The sequence below is a fragment of the Myotis lucifugus genome, unplaced genomic scaffold (assembly GCF_000147115.1).
Source record: "Myotis lucifugus unplaced genomic scaffold, Myoluc2.0 scaffold_136, whole genome shotgun sequence".
NCBI classification, from domain to species: domain Eukaryota; kingdom Metazoa; phylum Chordata; class Mammalia; order Chiroptera; family Vespertilionidae; genus Myotis; species Myotis lucifugus.
In genome coordinates, this window is record NW_005871184.1 from 2,676,106 (window position 1) to 2,694,531 (window position 18,426).

The window sequence follows — 18,426 nt, forward strand, 5'->3', positions numbered from 1 at the left end:
CAGAAATCAGGTAGGACGTCATGTGAGATCTTTTGGAAATGACCTCCCTTAACCTCAGTGATGTTAATATCCTTGGGGAGAAACACTGGCCTAGAGGATAAAGCTTTTAATGGCTGCAATCAAACACAGCCCATTTATTAATGATGGTTCTGTTTTCTTCTGCTTTGAGGAAAGTCATTTATTAACATAAATAAGACCCTGTACTTGCCCGTAACTATGATTATGCAAATTGCCACATTGCCAAATCATCTCATGGAGCCTTTCGCCTGGACAGTTTGTTACTAATGAGAATTTTAAACTAAAGATGTTATACTGAATGTAGAACTGTAAGCTTGGAAACGTGTATATGTGAGTTTGCTGGTTTCTCTTCTCTCTTTCTAGACGTCAGCATTGTCTGCTAAGTCCTGTGAGAGTGACTCCCCATTCCCAGTGCACCCAGGAACTGCTGAGTGCTGTACCCAAGAGGGCCTGGAGAGGAAACTCTGTATGGCTGCCCTGAAGCACCAGCCACAGGAATTTCCTACCTACGTAGAGCCAAGTAATGATGAAATCTGCGAGGCCTTCAGGAAAGATCCCAAGGAATTTGCTAACCAGTAAGTTGCTTTTTCATCAGAAGTAAAACTTTAAGGCATAAAATGTCAGAACTATATTTAACCTAACCCCCTACCATATACAAACACCTCTTCTACAGCAACCTGGATAAATTCCAATAACAAGAACTTGACTTTCATCCAAGACAGCTCATTGCTGTCACTGTCGACTACTGTCAATGCCTTTCGTAGACAGAGAGAAAAACCACCATTCCCCAACTCCCACCCAATTCATCCTATCTAGTACTTGAAGCAGAACTACTTGGATCCCCTGTCTTCATGACAGATTTTCAAATATTTGACAGTAGCTATAGTGTTTCCCCTTAAACTAGTGATCGCTATATACTCCTTCTGATACAATTTTATTGCTATGCACATTTTTAATAAGAAATAAACAGCTTTATTCTTCACATTCCAAGAAGCAGTTGTGAATAGGGTGCATGTTACACTACATAAGAGAACATATTACTCTGACCCTCTCATTGCTTAACATTACTAAGGAGCCAGATTATATGGAGATTCTTTAAATTCGTCTTGGAAGATTATAAAAATGAACACAAATGGTGAAAATTAATTATAATGAAAAAAATATACTTACTAAAAAAAGCAATGGCATTCAAATGGGATTTAAAGGCATGAAATTCAGGTCACAATTTTATAAAAATTGGCTGGCTTGCCCATTCCTGTAAATTTTCAGAGTCTCTTTTAGGACCATACGGTCTTATGCTCCTAAAAGTTAAAAAGATTTCAATAAATAAGTAAACCTACACATAGCAATTTTCTGGGAGAGTAAACAGAGATAGATCATGAAAGGTAAATTGCATTTAATTAATTCAACTAACAATAAACATCTACCATTGGCCATGCACCTGTAGATATTAAGTGAATAAAGGGACAAATGAACCCTCCTCTCAAGCAATCTACATGGAAATCTAGACAATAATATTTTTATTTAATGAAAATATTGATTGAAAGTGATTGGTATTATAACCCTTTCTGTACATCCTTAATGTTTTTTAGATATTAAAACTATAACTTAACATGTATCTTCTCTCCATGAAAATACTTATGAAAAAGTAGATTTTGTTTCCCACAAATGGTTTGACCAATGCTCTTTCCCCTTCTCTGCCCCCCCTCGACAGATTCATGTATGAATATTCCATTAATTATGGACAAGCTCCTCTGCCACTATTAGTCAGCTATACCAAGAGTTATCTCTCTATGGTAGGGTCCTGCTGTACCTCATCAAGCCCCACCGTATGCTTTTTGAAAGAGGTAGGTGCCATTTACTACATAGTTATGCTCTTTCTCATTTCTTCTATTAATGCTATTCCTTTTTAAGATGGTAGAAATTCAGATTCTGGGATCATAAAAGTCCCTAAGAGGCCTCTTTTGCATTTTGTTCATTAGAAAATAAGACATACCATCACTTCTGGAAAAGAGATATCGGTAACTTTCTTTGGTCAGAATTCAGTTTTGTGGTCATCAAAAAAAGTCATGATATTCAGAGTCTCTTTTTTCATTCCTGCACATTACTGTGAATGGATCTTAACTGCCTAAAGGGATTCTCTCATTTCTTTTTTAGAGACTCCAGATTAAACATTTATCGCTTCTCACCATTATGTCAAATAGAATCTGTTCACAATATGCTGCTTATGAGAAGGAGAAATCAAGGCTCAGGTAAGGATTAAGCATCAGTATGTGCAGCTGTTTGATTCTGCACTATCTATCCACAATATTAGGATTCCCTAAGAAGGTGTTTGTGTTAGAAGATATTGATTATAGTCTTATGCTCCAATAGTTCTCAAATGTATACCCAGTTCTTTTTTGTCTACACAGAATATGAACAATAAGAAACAAGGCTATGTTGTAAAACATGAGATTTGCTCTTAATCAACCTTTTCCATATACTCATTAGGGAAAACCAGGTGACCATTAGAAATTATTCCCTCCATGTTCATATTAGCATTACTAATCTATATATATAAAAGTCTAAGCAACCGAACAATGGGCCAACCAGTCGACTGGTCACTATGGTGTGCACTGACCACCAGGGGGCAGATGCTTAATGCAGGAGCTGCCTCCTGGTGGTTAATGCACTCCCACAGCCAACCTCCTGTGGCTGGCCAACCTCCAGTGGTCCCTCCCCTCTGCCGGCCAGCCCTGATCGGCCCCAATCAGGACCTAGTGAGACAGCCCCAATCGGCCCTGTTTGCAGGCCTGGCTGAGGGACCGCACCTGTGCACTAATTTGTGCACAAGGCATCTAGTAGAAATATAAATTACAAATATAAAGGCAAAAATAAAATCACCTGTTATTTGCTTTGTCCATTTTTGTCTTGGGAGGAAACTTCTTAGATTCTTATTTGTTATATGAAGCTTTGTGCTATATAATATGTATCTCTTAAGTTTTGTGAATGTATGCCTATTTCTTAGCTACTCTATTTGTAACTCTCCTTTGATTTTTGTATGGCTGCTATTAACTCCATATTTTAATTTTGACACTTTCTATATTTATACTTCTTTCATATCTCCTCAGACATCTAGATTTGCCAGCTTTATCTCATCTTTATAGCATTTACAATCTCTTTAATTCCTTCTACTCTGATCCACCAACTTTTTTCCTTTAATGGCAACAAAATAATTTATTTTGTGTTGGCACCAGATCCTAAGCTTCCTTAGTGGGAATAGAAACTACTTTCATTAGTCCTTTAAAAATAATTTTCCATTAGAACTACTCAAATACTAAATGGCATTTTCTCTAGACCTTCACTTTGGTTTTCTTTTTACATTAAGATAGTATAGTTGGCAAGTAGAACATTGGAATTTATAATATAACTAGGGGCCCAGTGTACAAATTCGTGCACCTTGAAAGGAACTGTGGGCCGTGCACAAGGCTGCAGTGGGCATTGGGGCGGGTCTCGGCCCATCCTCTGCGACCCCACCTGGCCCCTCCTGCCATGGCCCCTGGTCCCCTGTCTGCTGGCAGCCCTGCTCCCACCACTGCTCCCACACACTGATGATGCAGAGTTATTGGGACCAGTGACAACAACAGGTGCAAGCGGGGCCGTCAGCAGGTGGGAGCAGCAGCTGCTGCCCTGATCGCCCCACAGAAGCAGGGGGAGGTGGAGAAGCCCTCAGGGGTGATCTGCTGATGGTGCCGAGCAATTGGGGCTGGTGCTGGGCGCCAGCAGTGGGTAAGAGCAGGGCCAGTGCCGGCAGTAAGTGTGAGTGCTGGGCAGGACTGTGGTGTGCGGGAGCAAAGAATTTTCAGTAACCACCAAATGCTCGCCCCAATGACAGTGACTGGTGACCCACCTTGGTCTGGAGCCCTCACTCACCTGCTCCACCATCCCGCCATGGCCGATGCCTGCCATGTTCTGTGCTCTGCCACCTGCTGTCAATGGCCACCATGTTCTGCGCATGCCCCCTGGTGGTCAATGCATGTTAAAGCGACTGGTTGGTTGTTCAGTTGTTCTGCCATTCGGTCTATTTGAATATTAGCCTTTTATTACATAAGAAAACACCTATAAGATATACCTTACTTAATCATTAATTTATACTTGCATTAGTGTCTAGGAAATTACTCCAAAGAAATAGCATTAAATGTGAACAAAAATTTAGCTGCAAATATTGTTATCCCCTTTTAAAATATGAAAAAAGAGAGACTTTTTAAATGTCCCTGGACTCAAAAGCATACTTAAATCAGTTATAGTATATCCATCTCAGAGGAGGCCAATTTGTTGTAATTATTTATAATAATAAAAGCGTAATATACTAGTTAGACTGGACAGTTGAACGACCTTCTGGACGACCCCCCAGATGAAGCCAGGGCTGCCAGGGAAACCAGGGTCCTGGGTGCCGAAGGGAAGCTTGGGTCCCAGGTGCCAGAGGGAAGCCAGTGCTGGAAGCCAGGGGAAGGAAGGCCTACTCTTACACGAATTTCATGCATCAGGTCTCTAGTATTATAATAGAATATTAATAAAAATTATAAAACATTACTAAAAGAAATTAATGAAACAAAATAAATAGGAAGACATCCCATGCTCTCAGATTAGAAGAATTAATATTGTTAAAAATGTCCATACTATTCCAAAGCAATCTACAGAGTAAACGCAATTCCTACCAATATCCCAATAGTATTTTTTGGCAAAAATAGGCGGGGAAAAAGGCATCCTAAATTCAAATGGAATCTCAAGGGGCTCCATATAGCCAAAACAATCTTGAAAACATAGAACAAAGTTGAAGGCCTCGTACTTTCTGATTTCAAAACATACTACAAAGCAACAATAATCAAGATGCAGTAGTACTTAGTATAAAAAGATATACAGTGGGGCCTTGACTTACGAGTTTAATTCGTTCCGTGATGGAGCTCATAACTCAAATTACTCGTATGTCAAATCAAAAAGTGAACAAGTGAGACACGTGATGCTGGGCTGATGTTGTGGCGTTCACTGTGACGTTCGCTACTCCAACTAGTGGTGGGGTATCTGAAGCTGGCTCATAACCCGAATTTTAGCTCACAACTCAAAGCAAAAAATCGTCCGAGAAACGGCTCGTATCTCGAAAGACTCGTTAGTCGGGACACTCTTAAGTCAAGGCCCCACTGTATAGACCAATGAAGCAAAATAGAGAGCTCAGGAACAAACCCTTATGTATTTAGACAAATGATTTTTGACAAGGGAGCCAAGACTACACAGGGAAAAAGGAGTCTCTTCAAATAGTATTGGGGAAATTGCAAAAGAATGAAGTTGAGCCCTTACCTTATACCATATATTAAAATTAACTTAAAATGAATTAAAAACCTAAATATAAGACCTAAAACTGTAAAGCTCCTAGGAGAAAGCATAGGGGAAAACTTCAGGACATCAGGTTTGGCAGTGATTTCTTGGAATTAACTCAAAGCATAGATAACAAAAGCAAAAATAGACAAAGGAGATTATATCAACCTAAAACTTCTGAGCAGTAATGAAAACAATCAACAGAGTGAAAAGGCAACCTACGGAATGGGAAAAAGTATTTGTAAATCATATACTTAACAAGGGTTTAATATCCAGTGTGCATTAAAAAACTGCTACAACTCAACAACAAAATACCAAATAACCTGATTAAAAGGAATTAGAGATTTCTCCAAAGGAGATATAAAAATGGCCAACTAGCATATGAAAAGATGCTCAACATCACTACTAATCACAAATTAAAACCACCATGCCATTTCACACCCATTAGGATTGCCACTGCCAAAAGCATCAGTGAGAATGTGAAGAAATTGGAATCCTTGTGCACTGTTAGCAGAAATGCAAAATGGTGCAGTCATTATGGAAAACAATGCAGTTTCCTCAAAAAAATTAATAGAATTACCATATGACCCAGCAATCCCACTTCTGTAAACAGACTAGGCCAAAAGTAGGTTTGCAGTTTTTATTATGGAAAATACAATAATTAATAATTAATACAATAATAAACTCTGTTTCATGTACTCATAACTGTAAACCTACTTTTACCCCAACCTGTATATATTCCTAGGTATTCAAAGAAGAATCTTAAGAGATATTTACACATCCATGTTCATGGCAGCATTATTCACAATTGCCAAGAGGCGAAAGCAACCCAATATCCATTGACAGGTGAATAGATAAAGAATGTGATATATACATACAATGGAATATTATGCTGCCTCAAAAAGTCTAGTCACATGTTATTGCATGAATAAACCTTGAGGACATTATGCAAAGCAAAATAAGCAGTCACATACAAATACTGTATGATTCTAGTCATATGAAGTACCTAAAGTAGTCAAAATCATAAAAACAGAAAGTAAAAACATGGCTGCTAAGGAAGGAGTGCCAGAATCAGTGTTTAATGGATCTAGAGTTTCAGTTTTATAAGACAAGAAAATTCTAGAGATCTGTTACAACAATGTGAATTTACTTAACATTACTGAATTATACACTTAAAAATGAGTGAGATGGTAGTCCAGCTGGTGTGGCTCAATGGTTGAGCATTGAGCTATGAACCAGGAGGTCAAGGTTAGATTCCTGGTCAGGGCACATGCCCAGGTTTTGGGCTCAGTACCCAGTAGGGTATGTGTGGGAGGCAAACGATCAATGGTTCTCCTTCATCATTGATGTTTCTTTCTCTGAAATCAATTTTAATACATATATATTATTATTATATATATATAAATGGTTAATATAATAAATTTATTATTATGTTTTTATCACAATAAAGAATATTTAATTATATAGAACATATTCCTGATACATTAAGTGAAAAGATAAATTTATCAACAGTATAGCATAATCCCTTATAAAATACGTAATTCCCTGTAAACCTTATAAAATATGGAAGGGTTTCATGCCCTAACATCAACTGTATTAACACTGTGGTTTAGGGCTATAGGTCTTCACTACTTTATTTCTACTGTAGTTTGTAAGTTGATTTATAAAAACATTTAAGAAGATTATGAGAGGCCCCCCAAACACCACATTGGTCTTAAATAGAGAGATATTGGTGCCTTCTTTATTGCCATTTTATTTTTTTTTAAATCCTCACCCAAGGATATGACATGTTTTTATTGATTTGAGAGAGAGAGGAACGGAGAGACAGAGAGAGCAAGAGAAACATCTATGTGTGAGAGAGAGACATCAATCAGTTACCACCCCTATGTGCCCTGACTAACTGGAGATCAAACCCACAACCTAGGTATGTGCCCTGCCCAGGAATTGAACCCACAACCTTTTGGTTTATGGGATAATGCTCCAACCAACTGAGCAACCTGGTCAGGGTTTAAAGGCACCCTTCAACTATGTAGATCTGGCCAAAAGAGAATGTGAGTACTGAAAATTTGAAAAAATCATTGGGGATGACTGAATTTTGAGTAGTAGCTTCAGCACACAAGCTCCATTGCAAAGCAGATGTGCCCCGTGCAGCTGTTAAGGATGAATTGATGAAATTATGGTATTATTTGTCTAGTGTGTGTGCTCATAATGAAACCAAGGAAACTGAGATTTGGAGAAAGCTAACCGATTTTTTTTTAACTGTCTAGCCATCTCATAAAATTAGCCCAAAAAGCACCTACTGCTAATCTGGAGGATGTTTTGCCACTCGCTGAAGATGTTACCACAATCCTCTCCAAGTGCTGTGGGTCTACCTCTGAGGACTGCATGGCCAAGGAGGTAAGAGAATCCCCATCGTCATTGTTGTTGTCGTCGTCATCATCATCATCATCATCATCATGATGTGCCACACACTAAGTGGCAAGCACTCCTCTAAGATGCTTTTTACATGTATCATCTCAATGATACCTACATATATCCTATGAAACTTAAATACATTAAATCCACTTTACCGATGAGAAAACAGAATAGTAGTAAGGATCAATAATTAAAGTCACACAGCTGGTAAGTAGCAAAGTCCACACACAAAGACAAGGTTATCTGATTCCCAAGGACTTAGTGCACCTGCAGAGCCTGGAACCACATCACTAGCCATATATAGTTATTTAAGCTAATTATTATTAAACTAATAACATTTAAACTTAGTTCTGCAGTCACACTAGCCCCCATTTCAAATGCTCACTAGTATTAGTACAGATACAGATAATTTTCATCATCATATAGTAAAGTTCCGTTAGACAATACTACAACCATTGCACTATTAGAAATTATTATTGTTCTTATTATAACTGTCAGAATTTGATGGTCAGTTCAGTTTTTCCACCGTTTTTCATTTGCAAAAACTTCAAGTAGATGTGAGTTTGAACAGTTATTTTAGATAAAATCACTCTCATTTATCTAAAGTCTATGGATCTCTTCAGGAACAGCAGTACTGTGCTGCCTGGTCTTTTCCCATTAAGAATATGTGTCTGTGTTAATGGGTCTTTTCTATAACCTGACTTATAATAACTAAGTCATTAATAGTTCTCTCTCTCTCTCTCTCTCTCTCTCTCTCTCTCTCTCTCTCTCTCCTTTTCTCCTTCTCAATATATCTATATAAAATATATTACATTGATCTTCTAGGTATACTTTACTTTTATTTAACTAGTCCTCTATTATTGGGTTTAGGTGTTTTGGTTTTTTGTATTTTAAGTGACTCTGTCCTTAAGAGTCTTATAACTAAATCTTCTCTTCACCAGAATTGTTTTCTGAGGATAAATTCTTGGAAGTTAAATTGTACATTTTAAGGCTTTTAGTACATAGTGACAAATTGCCCTCCAAAAATATTATACCAATTTACTTTCTAAGAGCATTCCCACTGACTTTTTTATACCCCCTGCCAATGCTGGTAAGGCTGTGTTAACCTTCCTTACTTTGGACCTACCAGAAAACTAACAATGCATAAAAATCACAATTGCTTTTGTAGCTGCCTGAACACACAGTAAAAATCTGTGACAACTTATCCACAAAGAATGATAAGTTTAGGGACTGTTGTCAAGAAAGAACACCCATGGACATATTTATGTGTGTCTACTTCACGCCAGCTACTCAGCCGCCAGAGCTGCCAGAAGTTGAGTTGCCCACAAGTAAAGATGTGTGTGGCAAGGGAAACACCAAAGCCATGGACAGGTACGTAGAGATGATCTAATTATCTCCTTGACAGTATGGATATTCACTGACATTAAATGACAAAGAAACTAGATGGGGAAGAAATGGTAAACCTTTACCTGGCATCACGAAGGAAAGAATTAAAATAAATACACCATGAGTTGCATATACTATGAATAGTATATGCACATTCATGGCATAAATTTCACAAGTAGGTCAAATTGCCAGAAAAACATTTATCAATATCAGAGGGCAGAATTTAGACTGCACTGAAAATCTATACTTATCAAAATACTCATTGTTTTTATAAATGCATAGACAGCAATGGGATAAGATAATCAAAGAAATTTATGGAAATCTATTTTCACAGAATAGCCACATAAAGTACTTACTTGATGCTTTATATAGAATTAATTGTGCTATAGTTACACAAAGGACAGTTCCATATGCATTTGATGCTTTAGATAGAATTGTGTTATAGTTACACATGGACAATTCCATATGCATTTGAAGTAAATATATAATGTAGTATGTGACTATAGATATAGTACAGACAGAGCTTTAGTTCAGTATTAACTAGTCACAATAACTTTAAAGCAACTATTAATAACTTGTATTTCAATGAGAATATTGTTTTGAAACCTAAACTTGTTGATTTGGATTCTGTTTTAGCTAAACCTTTTATTTTTAATTAAAGATGCAGAAACCAGGTGCTCTGCCTTTGTTATAGATGCGAATTTCAAAACATGATACATATTCACAAGTATACCCATGCATGTTAAAGTGCACCTTCTTTCTCTCTCATGCCAGGTATACATTTGAACTATCTAGGAGAACTGACGTCCCAGAAGTATTTCTCAGTAAAATACTTGAGCCAACCTTCAAAAGCCTGGGAGAATGCTGTGACTCTAAAGATCCTGCAGTCTGTTTTGATGCTAAGGTGCAGTTTGCTAAATTTCTTCAACAACCCTGTCTAATTCAAGCTGTTGGCAAACTGGAGCTTATGGGCCACAGTTAGACTGTTGCCTGTTTTTGTATGGCCTGTGAGCTAAATGGTCTTACATTTTTAATGGCTTTAAAAAAAGATTAGCATTTCATGACATTAAAATTATATGGAATTCAAATTTCAATGTTCATACATAAACATGCTCACTGTTTATGCATTGTTTATCACTGTTTTGTGCCATAACAGCAGAGCTGAATAGTTACAACAGAAACTATATATGGCCCACAAAGCCTAAAATTTTTACGACTGGGCCTCATACAGAAAATGTTTGCCAATGTCTGGTATAGATTAAACACTCTTACTGACATGTTACATGGAATTCTGATTTGGCGCCTCCTGGAACAGGGTTAAGATAAACATTTTTGTGTAATTATTATTTTCTTACAGGTTCCACAACTGAAGGCGGAACTATCTTCTTTCATTGACAAGGGACACGAACTATGTGCCGATTACTCAGAAAACACATTTACTGAGTACAAGAAAAAGTAAGGGACTAGCTCTACTTGTATGCCCCAAATTTATCAATATGGCCTGTTATTGTAGTTTGAAAGCATATTGAAGACTTAAGATGTGCTAAGTGAGCAATAAAAAGAGGAGGTTCAATTAAAATAGTTTGTTTTAAAAAGTAGTTAGAATCTATTACCTGTGTAAGAAACAGCTATTTTGGGGGGGGAGGTGGGAAAGGAAGTTACATATATCAGCTTAGAACACAGCCAAAAATGAATAAATTACAAAATCTGTAATGACTTGATTAAGAAAACAAAATTAAGTTTGTTAACATTATTGCCCTAAAACAATCTGTAAATTTTGCTATATATAAGAAACTATAAAACTGCTGGAAAATGTTATCTAACTTAAAACTATTTTGTCTGACAAGAGGACCCAAACTTTCAATTAAGTATAGTATTACCCATCACCAGTATGCAGTCTCTATAAATTGTAAATATGCCTGTTAATCAATCATTCATAATGTACAATAGTCATTTTTCTCCATTAAGAGGAGAAGGCATTTCTTTACAAGTAGGTTTTTTACGTTAAAATAAGGAGCCATAATAATGAAAGCAGTTTTACTGGGTTCCTGGAAAATGTCTCTGTTGAGAAGACGCTGTCATTCTGTGTCATTAAGTCAGCGGTTCTCAACCTGTGGGTCGCGACCCCATTGGCGATTGAACGACCCTTTCACAGGGGTAGCCTGAGACCATCCTGCATATCAGATACTTACATTACGATTCATAACAGTAGCAACATTACAGTTATGAAGTAGCAAAGAAAATAATTTTATGGTTGGGTCACAACATGAGGAACTGTATTTAAAGGGCCAGAAGGTTGAGAACCACTACATTAAGTAGATGCCTTAGATCTGTTTCACAGTATCTTGAACAACACAGGCCTCAGGTCAGCACATATAAACTCCACAAAAAGACCTTCCAAAAGAATCCCCAGAGCTGAACACCTCCTTCAATGACCCCCATGAAATCAACCTTAGCAAAGCTGTAATAGAAAACATAAAAACAGTGAAAGCCTTAGGTGCAAAATTGTTTAACATTTTATCAGAAAATTATGTAATAGAATAATATGAAGATAGCATAGAATAATGTTAAACAGATAGTGCAAGATTAAGTTTTTCCCAACAGTTTTGAGCACCAGGTTTGCCTGGGGCAATTGAGTGATAATTTATATAATCTTAATTCCATATGAACATGTCCTAGAATTGAATTTAAGGTTGTGAAATTAAAGATTGGGGCTATTCCATCTAAGTATTTGAAATCCTTACTTTTTTCTCCTACCCTCTGAGTTCCTCTGGTCTCGCTTGCCTTTCCTTCCAACTGGAACCGACTCCTTTCAATAATGCTTTCAGGAGCAAACTAGCCCCTGACCCTCTAATCCCTTCCCAGCATTCACCTTGCCAAGCCCAACCCCAACTCCAACTGGAGATAAATTTGGGTCTCTTCCACCTCCCATTGCCTACTACTGGGCTGGCAAATATTCCTGGAGAAAGTCATAAAACCAGGCTGAGTGTCCACCATGAGGGTAGAGTTACCAAGATCATAGCCAGTTCAAACTGGGAAAGAATCAAGTGAATTCAAGTCCTATACCACCTTGGCAGTGAGATGGAGAGCTGGCCAATAGCAGAACTAAAAACAAGAGCCAAAGATTCCTGACCTTGTTTTCCAGTAGAGTTGGTGAGGCAAACTGAGGGGAAAATTGTTCAAAATAGAAGAGAAGAAAAAACGCATAACAGTGGCATGAATTTCTATAAGGGAAATGTCCTTGAAGGCGCTTGAAACTTAGAAGTGGAGAGAGGATGAAAGGTTAAGGAAAGCAATGAAGTTATCCACGATGATGTCATTGAGTGAACAAAAGGGGGAAAGCTGGAATTCCAGGCAGCAGCAATTTGTATGTTTACTTTCACGATCTTAAAAGAGGCACAGATTTTACTTTCTAATCTCAAATTGAGTCATTAAAGATAGTTCCCCAAATAGAAACATAATTTTCTTAAGAGGAGCAAGTACTTCTATTCTCATTTTTTATTGTACCAGATCTTAAATGGCTAGTTTTTGCATTAGAAACCTTTATAGAATACATCTAGTAAAACCTTACCAAAAAATGGTCTTTCAGACTGACAGAACGATTGAGAGCAAAACTGCCAGATGCCCCAGACACGGAACTGGAAGAACTGGTTAACAAGCGCTCAGATTTTGCCTCCAAGTGCTGTTCCATCAACTCCCCTCCCCTCTACTGTGACGCTGAGGTAAGAAGATTTGATAATCCATTATCCCTGCACAGTTTTTAAAGATTCGTGCACTCAGATTTACTCATTTATCTTTGTTATTGAAATGTCATTATGTCTTTTCCTGGTGCTGTGATAACTTTGTTGTATTTACAATGAAAGAAAAATGACTGCTTTCATGCTATGCTAATTCAAAAGCAAATTGAGGGAGTTGCAAAACTTAGGAAATTTTACACTTTTAAAGGAAAAAAGTGAGAATACAGACAGCAAAGTGCAGTGTTTTTCAAATTGTAGATTATAACCTATTAACAGCTTTTTTAAATGAAAGAAGAAAAAAGAAGACAGTAGGAATATTAATCCATCTAACAGAGTGTGGTTAAATATTTGTGAAAATTTTATTTCATATATGTGTGTATATGTATGTATGTTCATATGTATGTATATAGATAGCAATTGGTAGACTGATTTTTTAAAAAAGACACAGAACTGCCATTTGACCCAATGATCCCACTTCTAGGAATATATTCTAAGAATCCCAAAACATCAATCAGAAAAAATATACAGACCCCTATGTTCATCACAGCACTATTTGCAATAGCTAAGATCTGGAAACAGCCCAAGAGCCTAACAGATGAGTGGATAAAAAAGAAGTGGTACATTTACACAATGGAATACTATGAGGCAGTAAAAAAGAAGGATCTCTTACCCTTTGAGACAGCATGGAGGGACCTGGAGAGTATTATGCTAAGCAAAATAAACCAGAGAAAGACAAGTATCATATGATCCCACTCATATGTGAAATATAATGATCAAAATAAACTGATGAACAAAATAGATCCAGAGACACAGAAGCATGGAGCAGACTGATGAATCTCAGAGGGAAGGGGGCAGAGGGGCCAGGAAGAGATTAACGAAAGAACTTATATGCATATATGCATACCCCATGGACACAGACAATAGTGTGGTGAAGGCCTGAGGGGAAAGTGTGGGGTGGAGAAGGTCAATGGGGGAAAAAGGAGACATCTGTAAAACTTTCAACAATAAAGATAAAAAAAATTTAAATGCAATAAATGAGGAATTTTAAAAGAAAAATAGATGCTTTCAGGAAAAATGGATCATACCATACCTTATATCTTAATTATTAATTATTTAATTTTCAATTAAATGTATTGGGGTGACATTGGTTAATAAGATCATATAGGTTTCACATGTATATTACTATGATCCATGTTCTGTACATTTCATTGTGTCCCCACCATCCAAAGCCACATCATCTTCTAGCACTATGTATTTGGCACCCTTTACCCTTTAATTTAATTTGCTTCAATGTAACACAAGGAAAAGAAATGCAATTTAATTGCTAAAGGTTACACAAATATTTCTTTACCATAAGAGTTATTTTCTAAAAATTAAAAAAATATATACTAATATTAAAATGCTGGAGTCATTTTTTATTACAAGTTTTTCTTTTAGACATTACCAATTGGTTTCCAACTCTGAAAGGTAAAGAAATGTGAACTCATATTTTCTAGTTTCCCTCCCCACTCCTCCTAATTTGTTAGTTCTTGGGTTCATCTTTCTTTAAACATGATTTCCCTACCTCTAGCCCCCAGATCCCTCCCATTCCTGTCTCCCACCCTCCCTCACCCCGTCTCTGAATTCTCTTTCTCCCTTACATGTAGTTGCATAATTGCCAGATCATTTATTTTTTATCTTGCGAGGCATTTTCTGTTGGAGGTGAATTATTGGATTCCTTTCACCGAACCTGAGCTTATTAGTTTCCTCCTATAAAACTAACGTGAGGTTGGTACTTGGTGTTCTAGCTTTGTGTAGACTGAAGGAGTGGAGGGCAGAGGAGAGCCCAGCTCGGGCTGTGTGATCCATTGTTGGTCGACCTGATCTCTGATTACTCTAATGTTTTGTTACATATCTTACACTAGGATTTCCTCCACCAACTCAGTTTCTATCCTATTTCATGGGGAGATGTATGTTAGCCTTTCTCATATGCATTAAGCCCATTTATTCGCATCATCCATTTGACCTGTAACTCTCCAGCAGTCAATTTAATTACTAGAAGAATTGAAAGATAAGGACAGCACTTTCATTCACTATACTGCTAACTTGGAGACATAGTGACAATTCCAAGAATTCTGTTGTCTCACCCATTCCATTTCTGGAGTATAGATGCAAGGCTAAGATCAATATGATGCCATATCAAAATATTTTCCTCCTTTGCCTACTTCTTTTTTTTAAATATATTTTTATTGATTTCAGAGAGGAAAGGAAAAGAGAGAGAGAAACATCAATGATGAGACAGAATCATTGATTGTCTGCCTCCTGCAAGCCCCCCACTAGGGATTGAACCTGCAACCCAGGAATGTGCCCTTGACCAGATTCAAACCTGGGACCCTTCAGTCCACAGGCTAACACCCTACCCATTAAGCCAAACCGGCCAGGGCATGCCTACTTCTTTCTGAAGTTCATGATATTAAGTTTCATCCCTCCCCCACGCTGGTGGTGGCTGAGATTTTTTTGAGTGGGTTTTATTATTGCTTGTCATGTGTTAGATAAGTATCATTTATGATTCATTTTTTACTCATTTTTTGCACATAAAATAATGTACCTACAATGTAAAAGCAAATACCACTTAGTCTAATTAATTAATGCCAATTAGAAGCTTTAACTGTAAGTTAAAGAATGTTTTTCCCCCAAGAAGCCATATGGATTTTTATTTATTTATTAATACATAAAAACAATGAAGCCTGGTTTCATTTTATTGTTCTATTATTTTTAATTCTGTTTCTCTTATTTATTGTTGTATTAGAGCACACTTAAAATACCCAAGAACCTAATTTTAAAAGTCATATAAATCTGGGAAGAAGACTATAAGAGCACCTATAATTTTTCACTCAGTAATTTCTTCTGGAGATCGTTCAACCTCCATTTAAATATCTACACTCAATTTTCTCCTTGAGATAGCCTATTTCACTGCCAGATAGCTTCTCTTATGAGAATATTATTCTGCTAATTAAGCCATGATATTCCCCTCACAATTTCTGCTGAGTCCAGTCTGGCTTTCTCTATCAACCAGAAAAAGTCTATTCTGTTCTTAATAGCAGCTTTTTTTAATATTTGAAGTGACTTTTTAAAAATTGGGCTGTATAAAGTCTGGAAGGTGGAAGTGGGTGTGGGAAGAAATCAACCAAACAACTTGTATGCATATGGACACAGACAATAGTGTGGTGAAGGCCTGGGGCGGGGCAGACTAGAAGGGGTCATTGGGGGGCGGGGGTGAGGGGGACATATATAATACTTTCAACAATAAAGATTAAAAAATAATAATAAAATAAAAGCTTGAACTATGCATACCAATTCTCTTAATAATTTAGTGATGTTTTGTTTTTCACTGATAGTGTCTAATAAAGTCTTAAAATGTCTAACAAAGTTTTAATCCGTTTGATAAATTGAGTTATATCATCTTGTTCATTTTTCTATACTCTTAGAGATTCTGATTTCTCTTCCAATTTCTACATTTATTCTCTAGTCCCAAATCTAATTGCTAATCTTATTTGTAAATATTTATAAAGTCAGAATTCCAGATGAAATGAGTACAGTAGGATAAATGCCCATTCTTTAAATCTGGCTGATAAATATATATTTATCTTTTATTAAAATTCACACCAAGTAAAATTCTAAACAAACAAAATAAAACAAACCTGAAAGATCTAGAGTGTTGGGATATTTTTGTCATTATTGACATGAAAACATTTAGCATTAAACAAATTGAGCAGTTCCTTCCTTTCCTACCAGTTTGCTTTGGTAATATAACAGGTAAATTTAGGTTGCCTTATCCCCGAAAAATAAAATCATCTTACCAGCAGAATTTGCTCTGAGGATCTAATTCAGTTATTAAAATGGGGGAAAGTCTGAATACTTTTTTTACATTCTGTCAAATATATCACTTTTGCAACTCTTCCCCAGTCCCTGTGATTCCTAATAAATACAGTTTCCTTTTATGACATCATACAAGACAAACAGCTTTATGCACAAAATGCATGCTTCCTTCCCTCAAGCATCTTGTTTTTCATTTCTTTAAGTTGCTTTTCAGTGTATTTTTCATTGTAACATATTGTCATTTAAAAACCATTTTCAACTACAATGATGACAAGGCAAGTGTTATTCTATTTTCTTGCTTGAGGAACCAGTACATTTATAGCAGTGGTACTGCTGAGTAGCCAATCTTTCAGTAACTGCTAAAGAGGGTGAGGTGAATGGAGTAATGGAGACACTTGTACACATTTGATTACTTAGAGCGCTCAGAGGTTGGCCCTCTGCTGTTTCCATTAACCTTTTTGATAGTCTTTCTCCATTGATCTCATAGCTAGATAAGCAAGACCACCTCTGGTTTCTGACTTCATGTTCTGGTGAAATCTGGTAGATTAAAATTCTCAATGCTTAGTATGTATATTTGTCCCACTTACCCTATAACATTTGAATTGTAATTTATTATTAAATGTCCTTATCCTATATTTGCTTGATTAAATTTTTTTTCCTTAAAAGTACAGCCCATTCACTCCAAGTCATATTCAGGGGTACATCTCTATCTGCCATTCTAACTTTACTTGGCACAGTTGCTCGAAGCATGGCAAAAGGGGCATGGGAACCACACGTGTGCTTCTTATATGATAATCTAGCCTTACCCTCACCCTGACCTTGAAATGACCAGGAGATAGAAAAACCAGTGCAATTTTCGTTTGCCTTCACCGTGGAACTCTATGTTGCCATTGAGGTTCACTGACTGCAGAAAAATCTTCTGCTGCAAAATTAGACTTGAAATTATTTTTTCTCTCTCCACTATCATTCAGGCAGGGCATCCTTATGATGCTTCTGAGAACTCATTACTATTCTTCCACTAAAATGTTCCAAAGGAGTGCTAGTGGGCATCAACTATGATTTCCCAACGCATACAGAAAGCCACGCGCTACATGCTGGAGGTGATCATTAAAATCTTGAAAACAGAGACAAATGCAAATAGCCAAGTGGGCACTAGGCAAAGAGGACACTATCTTTTCCTCTCTCATGCCCTCCCCCCGCTCCCTCTTTCTTCCTCTCTCATATTTCAGGAAAAGCTGGCATATCCACTAGAATTTCTCTCTCTGTATATAACTAGATTTTGTGATACTCAATGTCATAGTTAGCATTTATTAAGTCAATACTATTTGATAAGCAGAATATTAATAGCCTTCCTAGGCAGAATATTAATAGCCTTATACATTTACTAGAGGCCCGGTGCATGAAATTCGTGCACGGGGCGGGGGGTGTCCCCTCAGCCCAGCCTACACCCTCTCAAATCCGGGACCCCTCAAGGGATGTCTGACAGCCAGTTTAGGCATGATCCTGGGGATCGGGCCTAAACCAGCAGTTGGACAACCCTCTTACAATCCAGGACTGCTGGCTCCTAACTGCTCACCTGCCTGCCTGCCTGATTGCCCTTAACTGGCCCCCCTGCCAGCCTGATCACCCCTAACTGCCCCCCACCCCCGCCAACCTGGTT

At 37.3% G+C, this 18,426-nt stretch overlaps 1 protein-coding gene across 2 annotated transcripts in view; it reads left to right on the forward strand.

The window, feature by feature from the left end:
• The window catches only part of GC (GC, vitamin D binding protein), a 38,702-nt gene that overhangs the window by 14,557 nt on the left and 5,719 nt on the right, over positions 1-18,426 (forward strand). For both annotated transcript variants that reach the window (XM_006094396.3, XM_014460637.2), the window contains exons 4-11: positions 382-593; positions 1,733-1,865; positions 2,176-2,270; positions 7,638-7,767; positions 8,954-9,156; positions 9,946-10,075; positions 10,529-10,626; positions 12,761-12,893. In XM_006094396.3, the coding sequence (XP_006094458.1) occupies positions 382-593; positions 1,733-1,865; positions 2,176-2,270; positions 7,638-7,767; positions 8,954-9,156; positions 9,946-10,075; positions 10,529-10,626; positions 12,761-12,893 (1,134 nt within the window). The remainder of the gene's footprint in view (positions 1-381; positions 594-1,732; positions 1,866-2,175; positions 2,271-7,637; positions 7,768-8,953; positions 9,157-9,945; positions 10,076-10,528; positions 10,627-12,760; positions 12,894-18,426) is intronic.